The sequence below is a fragment of the Acomys russatus genome, chromosome 10, assembly GCF_903995435.1.
Source record: "Acomys russatus chromosome 10, mAcoRus1.1, whole genome shotgun sequence".
NCBI lineage: Eukaryota > Metazoa > Chordata > Mammalia > Rodentia > Muridae > Acomys > Acomys russatus.
In genome coordinates, this window is record NC_067146.1 from 13,086,518 (window position 1) to 13,106,570 (window position 20,053).

General features: G+C 48.1%; 1 protein-coding gene and 1 pseudogene across 1 annotated transcript; both read right to left on the minus strand.

The window, feature by feature from the left end:
- Positions 1 to 3,091: 3,091 nt before the first annotated feature.
- Irf5 (interferon regulatory factor 5) lies at positions 3,092 to 14,904 on the minus strand. The gene is made up of 9 exons (XM_051151802.1): positions 14,813 to 14,904; positions 10,153 to 10,358; positions 6,395 to 6,584; positions 5,971 to 6,029; positions 5,480 to 5,513; positions 4,870 to 5,127; positions 4,260 to 4,652; positions 4,061 to 4,179; positions 3,092 to 3,848 (listed from the first exon to the last, which is right to left on the minus strand). Exons 2-9 carry the CDS (start codon positions 10,345 to 10,347, stop codon positions 3,603 to 3,605), a joined length of 1,494 nt encoding a protein of 497 aa, XP_051007759.1. The 5' UTR covers positions 10,348 to 10,358; positions 14,813 to 14,904; the 3' UTR covers positions 3,092 to 3,602.
- A 762-nt stretch (positions 14,905 to 15,666) lies between these two features.
- LOC127194237 (60S ribosomal protein L17-like) lies at positions 15,667 to 16,211 on the minus strand (annotated as a pseudogene).
- Between the last annotated feature and the right edge of the window lie 3,842 nt (positions 16,212 to 20,053).

The window sequence follows — 20,053 nt, forward strand, 5'->3', positions numbered from 1 at the left end:
CAACAAAACAAAAAACAAACAAAAAAAAAAGGACAGAAAAAAGAAAAAATAAAAACCAATTTTTAAAATTTTACCAGTGGGTTTTTTTTTTCCCCTTTCACTATTCACTGCTCAGAAATGACAGGCTACTCCCCCTGTGCAAAGGAGCTGCTGGTTCTGTGTCCCTGAAGCTCCTCCTGCATCTCACCTTCCATGCAGACTCAGTGGGGATGAACTGTGAACTCATATACATATAGACATGCACAGATAGACTGGGGCTGTGTATCTGATATGTGCACGTCTGTGCCATGTATGAATTTGCATGGGAGGCGGAAACACGCACACATCATGGAGGCCAGAGAAAGGCTGTTTCTGTGGCCCTCTGTACTTAAAACCACTAATATCAAAACCTCACAGACCAGGAGTTAAAAGTTTGACAACCAAATACAGTATCTTGGGTTTACCAAAGGGTAAAGGAGAGTTAAAAAATAATGAGATCCAAGCCGGATGGTGGTGGTGTATGCCTGTAATCCCAGCATAGGCAGGTGGATCTCTTGAGTTCGGGGCCAGCTCTGGTCTACAGAGTGTGTTCCAAGACAGCCCAGACTACACAGAGAAACCATATCTGGAAAAACCGAAGAAAAAAATGCAAACAAAGTAAGAATAGAGAGTTGGTAATAACATTGTTTCTTTAGTTGGAGAAATGGTGTGAGATGTGCAAAGATGTTATTATCTTAGCAACTTTTCCATAAATTTGAAAATGAAGTGTTAATGGGAGATGAGAGTGAAGGTTTCTATCTTAAGACAGGGTCTCACTTGCCTTGTCCTCACAAAGTGCTGGGAGTGTGTATGCTCTGCACCTGGTTTTTATTGACTCGCTGTTGACAGAGCTGGAAATAGCACTCACGGCTTCACATGAAAAGCACACATTCTATAACTGAACTTACATCTCCAGGCTGAGTGGGGTGGGATTGGTTTTGGGGGGGCTTTTTGAGACAGGAGTTCTCTATGTAACAGAGCCCTGACTGTCCTGGAACTTTCTCTCAGAAATCTGCCTGCCTTTGTTTTTGTTTTAGCTTTATTTTTATTTATTGTGTATGTATGGGGGCCAGGTATGTTATCTCCTTCCACCTTATCTATGGTTTCCAGAGATCAAAACTTGCACGTTGTGCTTTTACTTACCCAATTGTCTCACCAGTTCTTTTTTTTTTTTTTTTAAGAAAAAAATCTGCATAGTCTATGTAACCATGTGAAAAGCTTGTAATAGGGAATGGAGATGAGGCTCTATTTTTCACCTGTCATGTTAACAAAAGTCACATTTGACAGTATACTTTATTGATAAGGCATCCCTAAATATCCTTGGCATTTTACCAGTACATAGCAAACATAGAGAAAAGTGTGTCTAAATCTAGCTTTTGGTTGGATTTATTTTATTACATGCATCTATTGTGATGTGAGGTGGGGAATGTGTTACCACAGTAAACATGGAGGTCGGCGGAACCGGGTAGGTTCCTGGGATTGAACTCAGGTCACTAGGCTTGACCGCAAGCACGTTTACTGGCCGAACTATTTCTCTGGTCCTTATTGTGTTATTTTAATAGCCAATGTTGGAAACTCAAATACTCATTAATCAGTAGTCAAAATCAAAACCTGAATCCAATCAAGCCTCTGGACTCCAGCGACATGCAAAATGTGTCATCCAACAGATATAACCAGGAACAATGCTGTTTGATCATTATTGGAGAATAAAGTTTCTCTAGCTACCTTGAATTTATGAGGATTAGATTGTGACTACTGTATATATGTGTACATGTGAATGTGTGTGTACACCTGTGGAGGCCAGTGGTGGACATAGTCTCCCTAATTCTTTGGGATGGGTATCAGAACCTGGGCCTCACTGATGGGCTGGACAGCGAGCTCCAGGAATTCCCTTGTTCTGCCTCCCAATTACAACATACCTTAGTGCACCTGGCTGCTTTTTTGTAATGGGTCAGGGGACCCAAAGTTGGGTCCTCTTGAGCACTTTACTGATGGCCATCTCTCTAGCCCCATAAACTGGATATTTGATTAAAAACAATTCAGTGGTAAATCATATCCTTAGTGCATCCCCTGGGGAGGAAATGTTTTTAGGAGAATATATGCTGAATATGTATATGTGGAATGCTGTTTCTACTATTAAATAACTACAGTAGGGAGCCTGGATGGGAGTGACAATGAGAAAGATACTAAATTCAATTGATATAATCTTTAAAACTGATCCAAGGGTTTTCATACCATATTTTTTTATTTTCACAAGTGTTTAAAGTCTTCTATTGTAAAAACAGAAAATGAGCCAGCATGGTGGTGTACACCTTTAAATCCCATCACTGGAGGCAGAGGCAGGTGGATTGAATTCAAAGCCAGCCTGGTCTACAGAACAAGTTTGAGGACATTCAGAAGTGCAGTAGACTGTGTCCCCAAAAGATAAAACAGTTGTTCGGGCTAGGTAATTATTCCAGATTCCACTGATGAGCCACCAATTTGCATATAACACCCTAATATTAGCATATGTTTCACTCTTGTAGCTGACTGTTGTGGGCTGGCTTTGAACCATTGAGTTTTCCTGTTTTAGCCTCCCTAGTGCTGAGATTATACGTATGAGCCACCACACCCAGCTAAACCTTTTTCGTTTTGAATGTGTGTTATAGGCTCTACCACTGAGCTACATCCCCAGCTCTTAGACTAATGGATTAATCCAGTATTTAGGAGACAGAGGCAGGAATAGAGGACCAGAAATTCAAAGACAGCTTTCATTAATACACGTTTAAGGCCAGTCTGGTCTCCCCCACCCCACCCCAAAAAAAATCTCAGAATTTTGTGGCCTGAAGTATGGCTAGAATACCAATTATTCTTTTCTCTCTTCTTCTAGGAAGGCTTGGACACTTTTTAAGTAGCACGCATTCAAAATTACACATTTGTCTAGGTCTGCTTCCTCCTTGAAAGCAAAGCCAGCCAGGTGTTCTGACCTAACTGACAGGAAGGCAAGGCCTCTCCAATCCTGCCAGAGAGCAGATACTGGAGCAAGGTGGACCGGCAATTGAACAGGCTGGTAAAACAGTGAAGCTACTGGTACTGGAAACAGAACAGTGAAGAAACAGGTAAATCCACCTTTAACATTTATTAGTCCAAAAATATATTAAATTCTACTTTCTACCCCAGCTTCTTAGCTCTGGAGCAGAGTAAGTACCAGCCCCAAGTGCCTGGTGACTTCCTTGTCAGAAGGATGTCTCAAACTAGGGAACCTCCAAATCAGGCCCACAACACTCTTTGGCACTCTTTACTAAAGAATTGGGGCAGCCATCAAAATTGGCTACCCTGGGGTAATTGGACCTGTGTATCGAAGGCCCCAGGCTAGTGGTGTTCCCTCCCTCCCACTGGGGCTGCTAGCTGCATTTCTTCAGAACCAGGCAGGTAAGAGAAAGCACCAGAAGACAGTGCTCACATCAAAGACATTTAGGGAGGTGACCTCAGGCCTCTCTTCTATGTCCTGACTATGCAGCCAGCCAGGCCTGCTGGGGCTTCCACATAGCTATACCGGTCTACACAGCTGCACCAGTCCAGGTCAGCCACTATCTGTGGCCTCGTTATTGCATGCTGACTGGATGCATGGGCCAGGGCCCCTGGCCAGTGTCAAGGCCTGCCACAGGAGGGGCCTGGACCATAGGCTGCAACCGCTGCTGGGACTGCCAGATGTGATGCAACTCTTTGAACTGCTCCACCATGTGGTCCTTGAGATCAGGGTTTGAGATCTGTAGCCGTATACTGTCTGCTGACCAAGAGAGCTCCCCCGAGAACATCTCCAGCAGCAACCGGGCTGCAACAGGTACCACCTGGGGAGCAAAGGGGAGACAAGGCATGGAGAAATGTGGCAGGGCTGTTCAATACAGCTGGGCATAAAGACATCCAGAAGCAGATGGTAGACAGTCTCCAGCCTTAACAACCAAGTCCTAGTGCTTGGAGGGCCCCACCTCTACCCTGGGCCAAGGGCCCAGCCCCATGTCTCCTAATAGTCAAGCTACAGCAGAGTTGGCTAGGGACACACCTGTACAGTAATAAGCTTCTTCTCTCGGGGTTTGAGGTCAGGCCATTCTTCTCCAAAGCAAAAAAAGATCTCAAAAGGTGGTGGGGTATTGGTTTGGCCCTTCTGGAACAGGATGAGTTCTGCATCAAAATTAAGGCCTCTGGTTAGAGGTTAGAACCTATCCTGAATGAAGAACAGAGAAGCATAGGATAGACCTCACCATTGAGAAACTGCTCTAGGCTGAAGAGCTTTGTCTTGACTTCCCGTTGGATGGGGTTGGGGCGTGAGACATTGGCTAAGGCGCAGGGCCCACTCCAGAACACCTTACACTGGCATAGACGGATGGCGTACAGGTCCTGGCCCTGCAGCTGGAGGATGAGTCCACGGTCCAGGACATCTAGCAGCTGGTTTGTATAGAAACGCTGCTTATCACTGGGGATGTCCTCTGGGCTAGGGAAGCGCACTTGCTCCAGGCTCACGGGGCCAAAGAGTTCCACTTGCTCCTGGGTGGCCTCTAGTTGGCTATAGAAGAGCCTACAGCCTTGTGGGTTGCTGATGGTGAGGGCACGGGGTGGTCGGCCCCGGTACTGGAACTTGATCTCTAGGTCAGTCACTGTGGAGTAGAGGATCAGGTTGCTCTGGTTGTGGGCCCCATGGCTCTTCTTAGGCAGCCAGGTGGTAAGCCCAACCTTACCAGCCTCCCCAGTTTATCCCTGACTCAGGAAGACTGGCCTAAAAGCTTATTTTCTTTCCCTTCTTGTGTGTCAACCCTGCTCCAGCCCCACTGCTGCTCTGCCCTGCCAGCCCACCTGGCCCATCTAAATCCTTACAAGGCAGCATGTGAGGGCTGATCAGCAGGTCAGGCAAGAGTTGTTCTGTAGGGGGCTGGCTGGGAGCCAGAGGTCCAGTCTCCAGGACCTCTGGAAGAAGCTGCCCAAAGCCAGCAGGATTTCCGGAGGGAGGGGCCAGCAGATTTGGATCTGGGGCTGGGGGACCCAGCCCTACAGGTGGCTGGAGAGCAGATGGCCACTTGATGTCTTCTTTGGGTAAGGAATAGGGTGCTATGGGAGGCCCAGGCAGTACGGGTTCTGCAGAGGATAGAGTGAACACAGCTGTTAGTTCCCCCTCTAAGAGCTATCACCCATGCCTGAGTCCCAGACTTGCCTCCTCAGCTTCTCTCAGTGCCCTCCCAACCACTTGGTTTGGTTTGGTTTGGTTTGGTTTGGTTTGGTTTGGTTTGGCTTTTCCAGACAGGGTTTCTCTGTGTAGCCTTGGCTGTCCAGGACTTGCTTTGTAGACCAAGCTGGCCTAGAACTCAGAGATCGGCCTGCCTCTTGCCTCCCAAGTGCTGGGATTAAAGGCGTGTGCCAGTACAGCCTGGCACCTTTCACTTCTTACGCTAGACACCCCGCCCCCAACCACACCACCTCCCAGCCCCACCTGTGATGCTCAGGCCTGGTAACATTCTCTGGAGCTGAAGGAAAGACACACACAAAGGAGGAAGGAAGGGAAGATGGGTTATTATGTTGGTCAGAGGCTGAAGGAACAGTGCTCAACAAATTCAAGGCAATCAATCCCCCAGCTTCAGCTCAGTGGAGGCCAGACACTGCTGCTGGTCCCAGATCTGCCATCCTCAGTGGGTTGTGAGGATATCCCCGTCTCCAAGTGTGCATTCTGCAGGCAGTAGTCCCTGCCAAGCCCAGCTGTTGTGGGGGTCAGGCAAACAACATGTAACACCATATTAAGAACAAAGCTCTAGGAGGGACAAGGTGAGCACTCTGTTCTTCTCCTTTAGGATCATCAAATGACAACCCAAAAGGGGCTGGAGAGGACAGTGGGCTGCAGGGGAAAGGGGTGCTCAACTATAAAGTAGGGCAGGGCAGCAGAAGCTTGGTGAGCACATCCCCTTCTCACCACTTGGCCCTACACACCTCTTCCTCTTCCTCCTCCTCCTCCTCTCCCAGAGGGTAATCATCAGTGGGCTGGGATTCTGTATGGCGAGGGAGAGAAAGCAAAGCAGCAAATCAGTGACAAAACAGGAGCCAGGGCAGGCCTTGGCTCTACCTGAGCAGCAAGAGGTTGCCCAAACTCCTGGGATTCCAAGTCATTCATGAAGTTGCTCAAATGTGAATGAGTCACGGGAGATAGCATAAAGAAGCACCAAAGGCCTCCCCTGAAGCCAAGAGCCCAGAACAAGGGCAGCAGTAAGGAAGAAGAAGCACCAGGGGCCCTTGGAATATGACCTAGCACAGCCCGTCCAGCACACCCTGGAGCACTCGGCTGGAAGGTCCTTAGGCTTTCTTGCACCAAGCAGTCACGGCTTTCCAGGTGGTCACACAGGGCCAGGCATTATACCTGTGGGAGCAGGGCCATTGGAGCAGACCTCGTAGATCTTGTAGGGCTGTGGTGGCATGTCTCGAGGGCCATCATAGAACAGACGAAAGTCACGACTTTTGTTAAGGGCACAGCGCAGGTTGGCCTTCCACTTGGCTGGGTCAGCCTCATCCACCCCCTCTGTGTACTTCCCTGTCTCTTTAGCCCAGGCCTGTGAAAGGAAAGGCGGACTGCAGATTACAGGAGACCTTACCTGTCACTGCTGAGCATTTCGGCCACCAGGCTAAGCCTTGCCAAACTGAAGGCCTTGCCTGTGTTAGGTGGATATAACCAGGCCTTGTCCAGCCCTCGGGGTTCAAACTCAATGAATTCCATGTGCCTCACTGTTGCTAGGAGGGCAAGCGCTACCATCACAAAGTAACATAAGAAAACATGGTCAGTAAGAGCTTGTGACTTGGATCCAGGCTGGGTTGGAAGCCAGGCAGGCCAAATCAAGCTGCCTCTGTTTTGGATCCTCTTTGATGGTTCCAGAGAAGACTCAAGGAGTCAGCACCTTTAAGGCATTCCAAACTGCGTCTACATGTAGGGTATACTTCAATGATCAGGGTTGCTATTCTTGTTTTTCTTTTGAGACAGGGCCTCATGTAGCCTAGGCTGGTTGCAAACTTGCTAAATAGCTGAGGATGATCTTGAACTTTTGATCCACAAGTCTCCATCTCCCAAGTGCTGGTATTATCGGCCTGCACCACCAGCCCAGATATCATCAACATTATTGTTATTATTGTTTGTTTGTTTTTTGGTGTTTTGAGACAGGGTTTCTCTGTGTAACAGCCCTGACTGTCCTGGACTCTGTAGACCAGACTGGCCTTAAACTCACAGAGATCCACCTGCCTCTGCCTCCCAAGTACTGGGATTAAAAGCATGCGCCACCACGCCTTGCTTTTTGTTACTATTGTTGTTGTTGCTGTTAAGAATGGAACAGAGCCTCACACTTACTAAGCACATCCTCATAACCACTGACCCTCACCCATAATTGATCTTATTATTCTTCATGGCAATTTGGTGATGTCAGGCTTACAAGTGTTTCTTTTCTTTAACCTAGCAACTTAATCATGATAGATTACATAGAATATAGAAATATCCACATAAGTTGCAGTAAGGATCACGTATAACGGCTAAAAATATGGTTTTAAAGTTTTTTTGGGTTTTTTTGTTTGTTTGGTTGGTTGGTTGGTTTTTCCAGCAGGGTTTCTCTGTGTAGCCTTAGCTGTCCTAGACTCACTTTGTAGATCAGGCTGGCCTCGAACTCACAGCAATCCTCCTGCCTCTGCCTCCTAAGTGCTGGGATTGAAGGCATGTGCCACCACACCCAGTGATTTCAAAGTTTTTAAAACCAGCATATCTTTGATCTAACAATTTTTAACTCTGGACTCTAGATCTTATCTGACCATTCATAGAAAACAGTGTGAAGAATCCAAAAACTGGGACCAGGTGACTGAGTTATACTGAACTCTTCCCATAGGCTATTCAATGGTCATGAAGAGTAATGCAGACGTATATTGGAAAGGAAAGTTAATCCTGACATTGGGTGAAAAAATACAGGTTATAAATCAGTATGTGTGGGCCACCAAAATGGCTCTCCACACAAAGATACTTGCCACCACGCCTAACAACATGATTTTGATCCCTGGAATCCACATGGTTGAAGGAGAGAATCAACTCTTGTAAATTGTCCTCTGACCTACACACACACATACTGTGGTACCTGCACACTCCCCATAAATAAGTAAATAAGAAAAATTAACCATATGTGTGGGTTGAATGCCTTGGTGCATGTCTGTAATACAAGCACTTCAGATCGGGGGCAGAAGAATCAGCTACATCAAATCAAGCTCTGAAAGAGGAGCACTCCTTCCTTGCTGTGGGAGTACAAACTTGTACGGCCACTTTGGGAATCTATCTGGCACTTTCTCAGAAAACTGAGAATAGGGCTTCCTCAAGACCCAGATCCCACTCCTTGGAATATACCCAGAAGATGCTCCACCACACAACAAGGACATATGCTCAGCCATGTTCATATCAACCTTATTCAGAATAGCCAGAACCTGGAAACAGCCTAAGTGTCCCTCAGTAGAAGAATGGATAAAGAAACTGTGGTACATTTACACTATGGAATACTACTTAGCTATTAAAAACAAGGAAATCCCGAAATTTGTGGACAAATGGATGGAACTAGAAATGATCGATCATACTGAGTGAGTTAACCCAGAAGCAGAAAGACTCACATGGTATATACTCACTTATAATTGGGCACTAGCCCAAAAGGGATATCCCATGAAAGTCTTCACTACCAGGAGATTGGGACATCATATTAGGTGAGAGAAGTAAGGGAGAATGGGAAAATAGAAGGATCCAAAGGGTTCTAGAAACCTACAAGAAGAGCATCATGATGGGTGGATCTGGGCCCAGTAGGGTCTGCTCAAACTGCTGCACCAACCAAGGACAATACATGCAGTAAACATTGAACCCCTACTCAGATCTAGCCAATGGATAGGACAGTCTCCACAGTTGTGTGGAGAGCAGAGACAGACACTGACATGAATTCTGGTGCCCCATATTTGACCACTTCCCCATGGTGGCACTCAGAGAAAGGATAAGCAGGCTAATAAGATGAGACTTGATACCCTATGACCATATAGTGGGGGAGGAGGTCCCCCTCGGTCACAGACCTAGGGGAGGGGAATAGGGTGAAAGTGGGAAGGAGGGAGGAACGGGTGGATACAAGTGAGGGGAAACATTTGAGATGTAATCTGAATAAATTAATTAAATAAAAAATTAAAAAAAAATCAAGCTTTGAGGCCAGCCTGGGTTATATAAGAATATTTCAAGAAATATAAAACAATAAATAAAGTATGGGGATGGGGCTGCCCCTGAGTATCAGTCAGAATGTGTCATAGCATGAGCTAGGATGGCCTTGATCCAAAGATTTCTCTGAAAAGTTAGCTAGGCATGGTGGCACATGTGTGCAATCTCAACACTCTGGAGACAGAGGTAGGTGGACTGACACAAGTTTAAAGCTATTCTAATCTAAATAGTGAGTTCCAGGCCAACCAAGACTGCATAGAGAGACCCTATCTCAAAACATATTAAAACATTCTTAGATGTGATTAGATTCCAAGTCTGCTTATCACATACCTATACAAAAACCTTAAACATTAAACTGTATGTTCTATTGTAAAACTATTGTAGTAGGGCCTGTGCAGGCATAGGAGTTGTTGGGCATGGTGGTACATGTCTATAATCTCAGCATTTGGGAGGTTAAGGCAGGAAGATGACAAAGCAAGCCAGCCTTGACTACACAAGGGAGTCTGACCAGCAGGGCATTATATAGTGAGACCCTGACTCAAAATCCAGACCAAAACTAAAAGATTTGGTGTTTAAGAGATGAGTTGGGCCAGGCAGTGGTGACACACACACACATGCATGTACTAAATGTGTAGTCCTGCGTAACCATAAATTAAGAGCAAGGAGTGATACAAGAGTTATAGGGTGGCCTCAACCCTAATCCTAACCTTAACCCTGTCCCCACCTTGCTCTAGGCTACAAATTAGAAAAGCTGATCTTGTGTCCCTAAGTCTAGGTGTGTGATCATCTGAGCACTGTAGATGGCAGAGTGGACAGGTTCCAGGAGATGATAGAGCACCTCCCTACTGGAGGAGGGTTCTGTACTAGGGAGGTGATGCTGCAGAGATCCAGGAAGCACCTTATCCAAGGCTTACCTTGAAGATGGTGTTGTCTCCATCCTGGCTGGGACCGTGCCGTGTGGCATGACGCCAGGGGATATAGAAGAGTCTCCTTTCCCCGTTGACCCACTGAAGTCCTGGGTACTGGCAGCTGTTCACCTGGGCCACCAGCCAGGGCTTCAACCTCACACGGCGGGGTGGTGGGGGAACTCCTGGGGCTGCCTGGTTCATGGCAAAGGGCTCTGCAGGAGAAAGCAAAGCGTAACTGTAAATTGACAGCAAGATGCTGCTATCTATGGAGGTGTTTGAGGTCAAGGTTGCTTTCCAGACACAGCGTGATTTCTGTTGTGGGGAGGGAGATTTCTCTGACACCTTCATTTGGTAGACCACCCATTCTTTCTTTCTTTCTTTCTTTTTCAGACAGGGTTTCTCTGTGTAGCCTTGGTTGTCCTGGACTCAAATTGTAGACCAGGCTGGCTTCGAACTCACAGCAGTATGTCTGCCTCTGCCTCCCTGAGTGCTGGGATTAAGACATGCACCACTACACCGGAAGGACCACCCATTCTTTTTTTGTTTTGTTTTGGTTTTGGTTTTGTCTTTCAAGACAGGGTCTCTCTGTTAGCCTTGGCTGTCCTGGACTCGCTTTGTAGACCAGGCTGGCCTTGAACTCAAAGCAATCTGCCTGCCTCTGCCTCTGGAGTGCTGGGATTAAAGGCGTGTGCCACCTGGCTAGGACCACCCATTCTTGAGGTGCCATCAGTACCCAGCTTCTGCTTCACAAGAGAATTGTCCAGTTGCCTTATTTCCCAGGTCAGGCCACCCATCGCTGCGGAGGCTCCCTTGCATGACCGTGGGCTTCCAGGGGCAACGTGCACTTTGCTGGGATGGGCTATTCACAATGCTTTATCTGTCCTGTCCCTGCTCGGCCTTTCCCTCTGCTTTTACTCAACTTCCTTTCCTGAAACTGCCCTTCCCCATCCTCTAAACGAGAATCCCATCTCAGGCTTCTAACAAAAGCCAGCCGTGGACAGGAGCAGAGTGTGTGAATGCAGTTAGAGGTGAGTTCATACCTCGCTCTTAGCCATGGTTTGGCTTTTTGGCTAAGATCGTGTTTAGCTCTGGTGTCTCTCCTTAGTTCTCTCAGGGATGAAGCATTCCTCCACCTTGACCTCTTCATAGAAATCCCACTAATCCACTCAGATAATACGGGCACCCAGCTTATATGGCACCATTCTGAAACCATCAGTGTCCTTGCTTTTGGTCCCTGCTTTTTCTCTCACATCCCACTCAGTGCATAGAAAGCCTGAAGTGGTTGGGCAGTGGTGGTGTATGCCTTTAATCCCAGTACTTGGGAGGCAGAGGCAGGAGGATCACTGTGAGTTCGAGGCCAGCCTGGTCTACAAAGTGAGTCCAGGACAGGCAAGTCTCCACAGAGAAACCCTGTCTCAAAAAACAAAAAACAAAAAACAAAAAAGCAAAACAAACAAACAGACAAAAAAAAAAAAAAAAAAAAGCCTGTAGTGTTTACAGACCTGTGCTGCACACATGGTGGCAGGAAGTGCAGACCAAAGCCATCCCCTCTCAACAGAGCCTGCAGGTCTAGAGCTCCCTCGTCACCACCTTCACTCCTGGGGAGCTCTCACCTTCCCTTACCCATGTTCTTGATCTTGAACTCATGGACTGTGGAGCTCAGAGACAGAAAAGAGGGAGGCCACTGTGCTGGCAGCTCCTTAGAAGACACTCTCTCTCTCTCTCTTTATTATGTATACAGTGCTCTGCCTGTATGTACACTGTAGGCCAGAAGAGGGCACTAGATCTCATTATAGATGGTTGTGAGCCACCGTATGATTGATGGGAATTTGAACTCATGACTTTTGGAAGAGCAGACAGTGCTCTTAACTTCTGAGCCATCTCCCCAGTCCCTCAAGACAATCTTTTATTCAGCAGGTTAAGGAACAAAATCCACCAGGCTTACTCAGATTTTGCATCATGGAGCCTAAATTTCCCCTGAAATTCCCACCTAGTATCTTTTGGGTTGTGGCTACTACATGCCACATCCAGGCTAGCAAAATGTCCCTCTACAGAAGTCAGAATAGTGCATAATTCAGCTGTCAGTGACCCGTGAATGGTAATGCCAGCTTCCGGTGAAGACAGTGGAAAGGCTTCTAGCCCTGCCCCCAAGCTTAAGAAGACAGTGGCTTAGTTCCTCTTTCTACACCAGCCTCCACCCTGCCCTAAGGGAAATGAAAGTGGCCTGTGGGACAACTCAGAAATCTGACTCACTGAGAGGACTTGTGGGCTGATGGAGGGAGGGGACATAGAGAAAATTTTTAAGAGTCCCTGCACACCCCACCCCCATTGTCTAGATCATTCCCTGTCTATCAAGCCCACTGACAACACCTATGTCTTTATTTGTAGCTCCCAAGAAGCTTTGATCCTAGAATGAAGGGTGATGTTGACCAATAGCTGTCAATTCTGACCCTAGAAAGGTGGACATGAGGACAGGCAAGTTACCCTGACCCCCACACAAGTCAGGCCTGTACCTGGCCAAGGTTGGTATGAATAGAGAGACCAGGAGACTCAACGCCCGCCCCCCGGCCCCCATGCTCCACGCTTCAGGGAATAAGAAGCCATGGGCCAGTGCAGCTCTCTGTCCCTGATGTTTAATTCAGAGAAAGGCTTTGAAATTGTGACTCTGGCCTCAGTGTTAGGATGTGGCAATCCCTTCAGGTGGAATAGGGACATAAAGGAAGGATCCCCAGAGCAAGCTAGACCACCCAGGCCAAGAGAGGGTGTATTCATCTTGCCACAGAAAACTCCACCGCAGCTAGGTCCACAGGATCCTGCACCTGAGCAGGACTAAGTTCAGCCTCCATCTGACAGAAGCTCCCACCTGCCCAAAGAAAGGCTTAGATCTGAGTTAGATCCTGGGCCTTCCAGTTCTCAATTGCAGTGTCTAATATCGGCTGCTCCGATCTGAGTCTAGAGGTTTGGAGTAAGATGGATGCAAAGCCCAGGCTGAGATCTTTGGCTTTGAGCCCGGTAAAGAAGAAACCAACAGAGCCCCCACCATCTTCGCTGTCAAAATGGGTATAGACTGCTGAAGACCCGAGGACGTATCCTACCTATGATTAGGACCAGAAGCAGCCCTCGAATCCCTGCTGGCACGGAGAGTCCCCACAGCTCACCCCAGAGGTGAAGTTCCAACAGAGGCTGCCTCAACAGTGAGATCACTGAGAGCTCCCGAGGGCTATTGGGGAGATGCTACCATAACGGAACTAACTAATAGAGGCAGAACTTGCAACTCCTCCTGTTTTTCGAATTGTCTGGCTCTAAACCCCACACCCAGTTCAAGGAAAACTCAAGAGGTTACCTGCACCAGGTATGAGCATAAACCCCGCCCTCTCCAGGTGAGCGACAAGCCCAGGGCCCTACCCCCTTCAGAGCGCAGACAGGCTGAGATTCTGGGGCAGCAGGTGCGGCAGGAAGAACCCCTCTCAGCTTCCTCCCAGGGGCAAATTGGGGGAAGGCCAGAGCGCAAGGGAAAGCCCCGAAGTAGGACTTTTAGTTAAAAGGGATGGTCTCCTTCCTACCTCTTCCCTAGTCTTTAGCCAGAAGCTTAAGAAGTAGCGACCCATACCGTGCCACAGATCCTCATCTGAGGACCTTCAGCTTCTCCAGCCTCTATCGGCCCATCCCACATCCTTTCTGGTCCTGTTCCTTTATCCTCATATTGGAGTCCAGGCCAGGCTGGTCCCTCGTGATCATCCTTGAAGGCTCTACCCGGGGCATAACGCCGGGGGACCCTGGGTCAGTAGTCCCTGGCATCACCGCGGGGACGCGGGGCTTAGTGTCCGTCTGTACCTGATCCGCTCTTCCCCTGTTGTGGCAGGAGGAGGCCAGGAAAGCCTCCTAAGCACCCGCTCGGGGTTCTTTAGGGGGCCGAGAGACACCTTGGGTCTAGGAGACACCTGCACCGAGGTCGGATGCTAGCCCAGGGCATCTCCTTGCTTTAGTTTCGGTCACATTACTAACACTTTTCCTCCACTGTCAGATTCTCAGTTGTTTCCTTCTTAAGTTTAGCGGCTGGCCTTCAAGAAACTAGACCAAGAATTACGCCCCCCCCCCCCAATTCGGAGTCCTTTTTGAGTCCAGAGGCTGTGCTTCTATTTGACACCGTCTCCCCCAAACTATTCCCACAAGTTCCTGTCGTTGGCTTTAAGATCCGTGGGAGGGAGACTGCTTTAAATCTCTACCTCTTTAGTGATGTGTAGCCGGCGAGGAGAGAAAGGCTGTGAGCCCAAAGGGTCGGGGTAGGAACCTCGCTCCTCGGTGGTCCCTGCCAGACTGTGGCCCCGCACCAGAGCGCTTTACATCCTTAACCCTGGCGAGGCGCGAGGAGGATGTCCACTCGGCCCTCGAGGCTTTCCCCGCGTCGGCCAAACGATGGCGGCCGGAACCGGCACTCAGAGCTGTCTGGGCGTGGAGCGCCTTGGCGACCTTCGCGTTGGCCTGGCGCTCCCTGCCGTGGAGTCCACCTGGGAGGAGCGGGATCCCGACTCCGCCGGTCCTCCTGGCAGGCGCCCAGGGGGCGCAGGCCGCCGTGGGTTGGAGCAGTAGCTTGGCAGTAGCCCCGAAGGTTTCCCACCGCCCTCGGAGCGCGGAGCCCAGCACAGCTCACAACTCCGGGACCTACCTGTCTGCCGTACGCCCGCGGGGAGCCAGGAGCCCTGGCCCGGGGCTGCGGCCAAGCTGAGCCCTGGCCGAGCTGCGCCTCCCGCTGGTAGTCCAGCCCGCCCCTCACTTCCGTATCGTGCTGCCTCCGCCCCGCCCTGCCCCACCCCACTCCTTGCAACCACCCCGGACCCCCCACGCCGACCCAGCCACCGCCCAGCGCGAGGAGCACCCGGCCACGGCCAGGACTAGACCGCAGACAGCTCGACGCCCCTCACGGGTCTGCTCCGGAAATTCGGAGAGAAAAAGTCACCCATCACCGGGTCCCTAGGCACGCCATAGCCTGTCACCACCCAGTCTGCGCCCGCCTGGAGCTGGAGATCCGCTGTGCACAGGCGTCAATGGAGCCGCACTCCAGGGCGTTTTAAGGCGACGGAGAGCCCCCTGGCCCTCCGCTTCCCATGGCCGCAGGCTGCAGAACCCAGAGCTCCCTTTCAGCATACCTTGGGCCACTCTGTCTCCTCCGTCTTACCACACATCTGGCCGCTGCCTCCGACTCACCATGACTCTGCCAATCCAGCCTCTACCTTCACTCTGGACTTGCCATTTGAGCGGTTCTTCTTCTTCTTCTTCTTCTTCTTCTTCTTCTTCTTCTTCTTCTTCTTCTTCTTCTTCTTCTTCTTCTTCTTCTTTCTTCTTCTTCGTCTTCTTTCTTCTTCTTCTTCTTTCTTCTTCTTCTTTTTCTTCTTCTTCTTCTTCTTCTTCTTCTTCTTCTTCTTCTTCTTCTTCTTCTTCTTCTTCTCTTCCTCCTCCTCCTCTTCTGTTCCAAAAACGCTGCCAATGCCTGCCTCAACTTTTTTTTTTTTTTTGCAGAATTTATTCCCGTGCTATCAATTTTTGTTTTTTCAGTTTCTTCTGGGATATCTTCTTCTTCTATGCCACCTCCTCCTCTGGCTTTGGAACAATCTGTTCCTTTTCAGTAAGGATCATCCGGATGTGGCAGGGGGAGCTCATGTGGGTTAATCCGGCCATGGTCTCTGTAAATTCGTCGGCGCATTTTAGGCGCCTTGTTCACCTGGACATGTTCAATGACCAGGAAATCTACATCTAAACCCTTAAGTTCAGCATTACTTTCTGCATTTTTCAGCATGTGCAGCAGAAATCCAGCTTTTTTTGGCCACCGACCCTGAGTCCCGCCCCACTGTTTGGCCTGGGCGCACCTCCCAATTCCACCATTATACCACCGGAATGGCACACACTGCTTCTTTAAAGTGACATCTTTCAGGGTGGCTTTACGGATATGCATACCCTTGATGGCGTGGACAGTTTCCCCGGGTGTTCTTAAAGTGAACACGAAGATTTGAACCTCTTGATTTGCATGATTTTGTAGGGTTTTCTGGGTCAAGTGAGTAGCGAACCATCTTCGCAGGCCACCTCTGGCCGCTTACAGGAAGAGAGTGCCTGCCTCAACTTTCATACATCCTGTTCACGCAGGAACAATCTTCACTCTCTGACTTCCACTCTTCAACTTTTGGGTTAGCATCACATTACTGGGTACTCTAGGCGGTTCTTCAGGAAAGTTCTTCTTCTTGAGTCAGCTTCTGGTTTGTTGTGTTTTAGTATTGTTTGTTGGTTGGGAGGGGGGCATGGCTATCAAGGGACAACTTCCCCCGAGCCATATTCTCTCTCTCCATTATGTGTGTCCTGGGGATCAAGCTCAGGTTGCCTTGCTCTGTGGCAAGTGCCCTTATCTAACCAATGACCCATTTCAGTTTGTGATTTTAATGTCTAATTTCCACTGAAATTCAGCTCAGTCGAGGACCAGTTCTGTGTTGTATCATTCATGATCTATAGTGATTTTTATCCTTATATTTATTTGTTACTGATGATGATGGGACCCAGTACCTTGCACACGCTTGGCAAGTGCTCTGCGTCTACCTGCTCTGCCCTATCTTAATTATGAAGAGTTATTGTTTGTTTGTTGGATTTTTAATTTTTTAATTTATTTTTAGGATTTAAAAAGTTTTATTTTGTTTTGTTTTTTCGAGACAGGGTTTCTCTGTCTAGCCTTGGCTGTCCTAGACTCACTCTGTAGACCAGGCTGGCCTCGAACTCAGAGTTCCAGCTGCCTCTGTGTCCCTAGGATTTAAAAAAAAATTTTTAAAGATTTATTTATTCATTATGTATACAGTATTCTGCCTGCAAGCCAGAAGAGGGCATCAGATCTCATTATAGATGGCTGTGAGAGACCGTGTAGTTGCTGGGAATTGAACTCATGACCTTTGGAAGAGTAGTCAGTGCTCTTAACCTCTGAGCCATCTCTCCAGCCCCCTAGGATTTTAAATTTTTTAAAGGAAAAGGTTATGTGGCCTATGCTGGTCTCCAACTCCTGGAATCAAGCAATTTTCCTGACTTTGATTCTTTGAACAGCTGAGATTTGGTGTTGCATCACAAGCAGCTTAAATATATATAATTTTACCATCTTAATTATTTTAATGATTTTTTTATGTGTATAAGTAGCTTGTCTGTATGTATGCCCACCATGAACATGCAGTGCCTGCAGAGACCAGAAGAGGGCGTTGGATCCTCTGGAACTGGGGTTACAGACTGTTAGGAGTGGATTTGTGATTACTGGCAACTGAACCCAGGTCTTTTACAAGAACAGCAGGCTCTTAACCACTGAGCCCTCTCTCCAGCCCTAGAGATATTTTTAATAAAGAGATATTGAGTTGATTGTTAAATTAAAATTTTTACTATTTATTTTGTCTGTGTATATGTGGGCGTACATAGGCATGTGTGGGCCGAAAGACAATTTGTAGTCAGTTCTCTCCTTCACCATGTGGGGCCCAGGGCTTGAACTCAGGTCATCAGGCTTGTCAGCAATCTCCTTTGCCTGCTGAGCCATCTTACTCGGCCCCCATTGTTCACTTTTAGATAGCAAATAAAACACATTCTAGACACACTGTTTACCCTCCACACTTTAGAACCTTGAATTTCTGAAAGATACAGTGGCATTACCTAGCTGATCACAGTTTTGGCTTCTCCCGTCACCTCTGCTGCCTTCCCAGGGATGTCTGGGTTGGACTTCTATGAGGGAGAGAAGCCTACAGGCTGGTTTTGTGTTTCCTTCTCTCTGTATATCTCCCCCTCCCCTCGTTGTAGCCTGAATATAAAATGGAGATATATATTATTTGTATCTACCGAATACATCACCATCTCATGATGCTAAGCACTCTACCACAAAGCCACATCTCTTTCTTTTTCATATTTTAAAACTGTAAATCAGGGGTGGATCCAGCCATGGCAGCATGTGTCTAGCGCTGCAGCAACTGAGGCCTCAACATACTGAACTGCAAGCCACCCTGGACTGCATAGAGACAAAAGGGAAATAAACAGTAGGAAGGGATGTGGTGAGCCAGGTGTGGTGGTGCACACTTTTAATTCCAGCACTTGGGAGGCAAAGGCAGGCTGATCGGATCCCTGTGAGTTCGAAGCCAACCTGGTGCTACAAAACTACTCTAGGACAGCCAAGGCTAACACAGAAAGACACCCGTCTTGAAAACCAAAAAAGAAAAAGAAAAGAAAGAGGTATGTGAGAATTGGTTGGTTTTCTCTTTTCTTCTTCTTCTTCTTCTTCTTCTTCTTTTTTTTTTTTTTTTTTTTTTTTTTTTTTTTTTTTTGTCTTTGTGTTTGTTTTGTTTTTGGAGACAGGGTTTCTCTGTGTAGCCCTGGCTGTCCTGGTTTTGTAGACCAGGCGGGCCTTGAACTCTCAGAGATCCACCTGTCTCTGCCTCCCTGAGTGCTGGGATTATAGGCATGCGCCACCACAACTGGCTTCACTCATTCTTTTAGATTTTTTTTTTCAAATTACATTTATTTGTGTGTGTGTGTGCATGCTTGTGCATGTATGTGTATAGGAACACAAACATGCATGCTGCAGTGCAAGTGTGAAGGTTGGAGGACAGCTTTCAGGTGTTGGTTCTCTCCTTCCATCATGTGCATCCAGAAGATGTGGCGCATGCCTATGATCCCAGTTGTCAGGCCCGGGAGCCAGCGACCTTACCTGCTGAGCCATCTCTCCAACCACCACCCACACTTCCTCCTCCTCCTCCTCTTTCATTCTAATGAGACAGAAAGTTACTCTCAAGCTAATGTTGAACTTGCAATCAATTCTCTTATCTCAGCCTCAAGAATGCTAGGATTACAGATGGCTTGTTTCTTTTTCTTCTCTTTCTTTCATTATGTTGTTGGTTGGTTGGTTGTTTCAAGACAAGGTTTCTCTGTGTAGCTCTGGCAGTCCTGGAACTTGCTTTGTATCCTGGGCTGGCCTCATACTCAGAGATTTTTCAGGGCCTGTGCCTCCCAAGTGCTGGGATTAAAGGCATGTGTCACCACTGCCCAGTTTATTCCCTTAAAACAGAGAACATCTTAGTCAGCCCTGCTGGTCCATAGCTGAAATCCCAGGTATAAGAAAGGGCATCAGAAGTTCACAATCACCCCTGCCTCTGCAGTGAGTTGGTGGCCAGCTTAAGCTACAGGAAACCCTGGCTCAAGACAAAACAACCAGCAGGCTTCCAGTGGGGGCACATACCTGAGATCTGAACACTTGGAGCACTCAAGCTAGAGGATGACTGAGAGACTAAGAACAGAAAAACTTCTACAGAATTGAACGCTGTCCTGCTTTCATCAGAGGCTGGTTACATTTTTGCTGTGGTGAGGACCTGAGCCCAGGACTTTGTTCATGGTGAGTGTGAACATCCCCTTGTCTCCAGAAGGAAGACAATATTTTACTGTGCTAGCAGCACCGGCAGCAGGGCTCTGGTTAGACTCCACTCCATTCAGATCCCATCTTCCCTCGCCGAGGAGCTCCGTAGCCAAACACTGCCTCAAACAAGACATGCTTTGGGAGGAAGGGAGGGTAGTGTTCATCCAGTGACCAGAACGAAGGGTCCTCCGGACTCCCTGCAATGTCACCAGCAAAGGGGAAGTGAGGCCCCATTCTGCTGCTTCAAATTAATCTCAGTTCTCCTTGATCAGTCAGGGGCCCAGGAGGGTGCAAAGAGAGTGCAAAGAGACATGGCCGCCACAGACCCAGGAGCTCATCCAAAGTCCCGGTGACTTCCCACCAGTGACATGGCCCTGTCACTCACTTCCTCTGAGCGTTATGATAAGAGATACCTTTGTTTTGGGCAGAGCTATGGTATGAGTAGAGGCACAAAGAGAGTTAGAGGAAGTCATGCCAGCAGAAGGAACCGAAAGAACC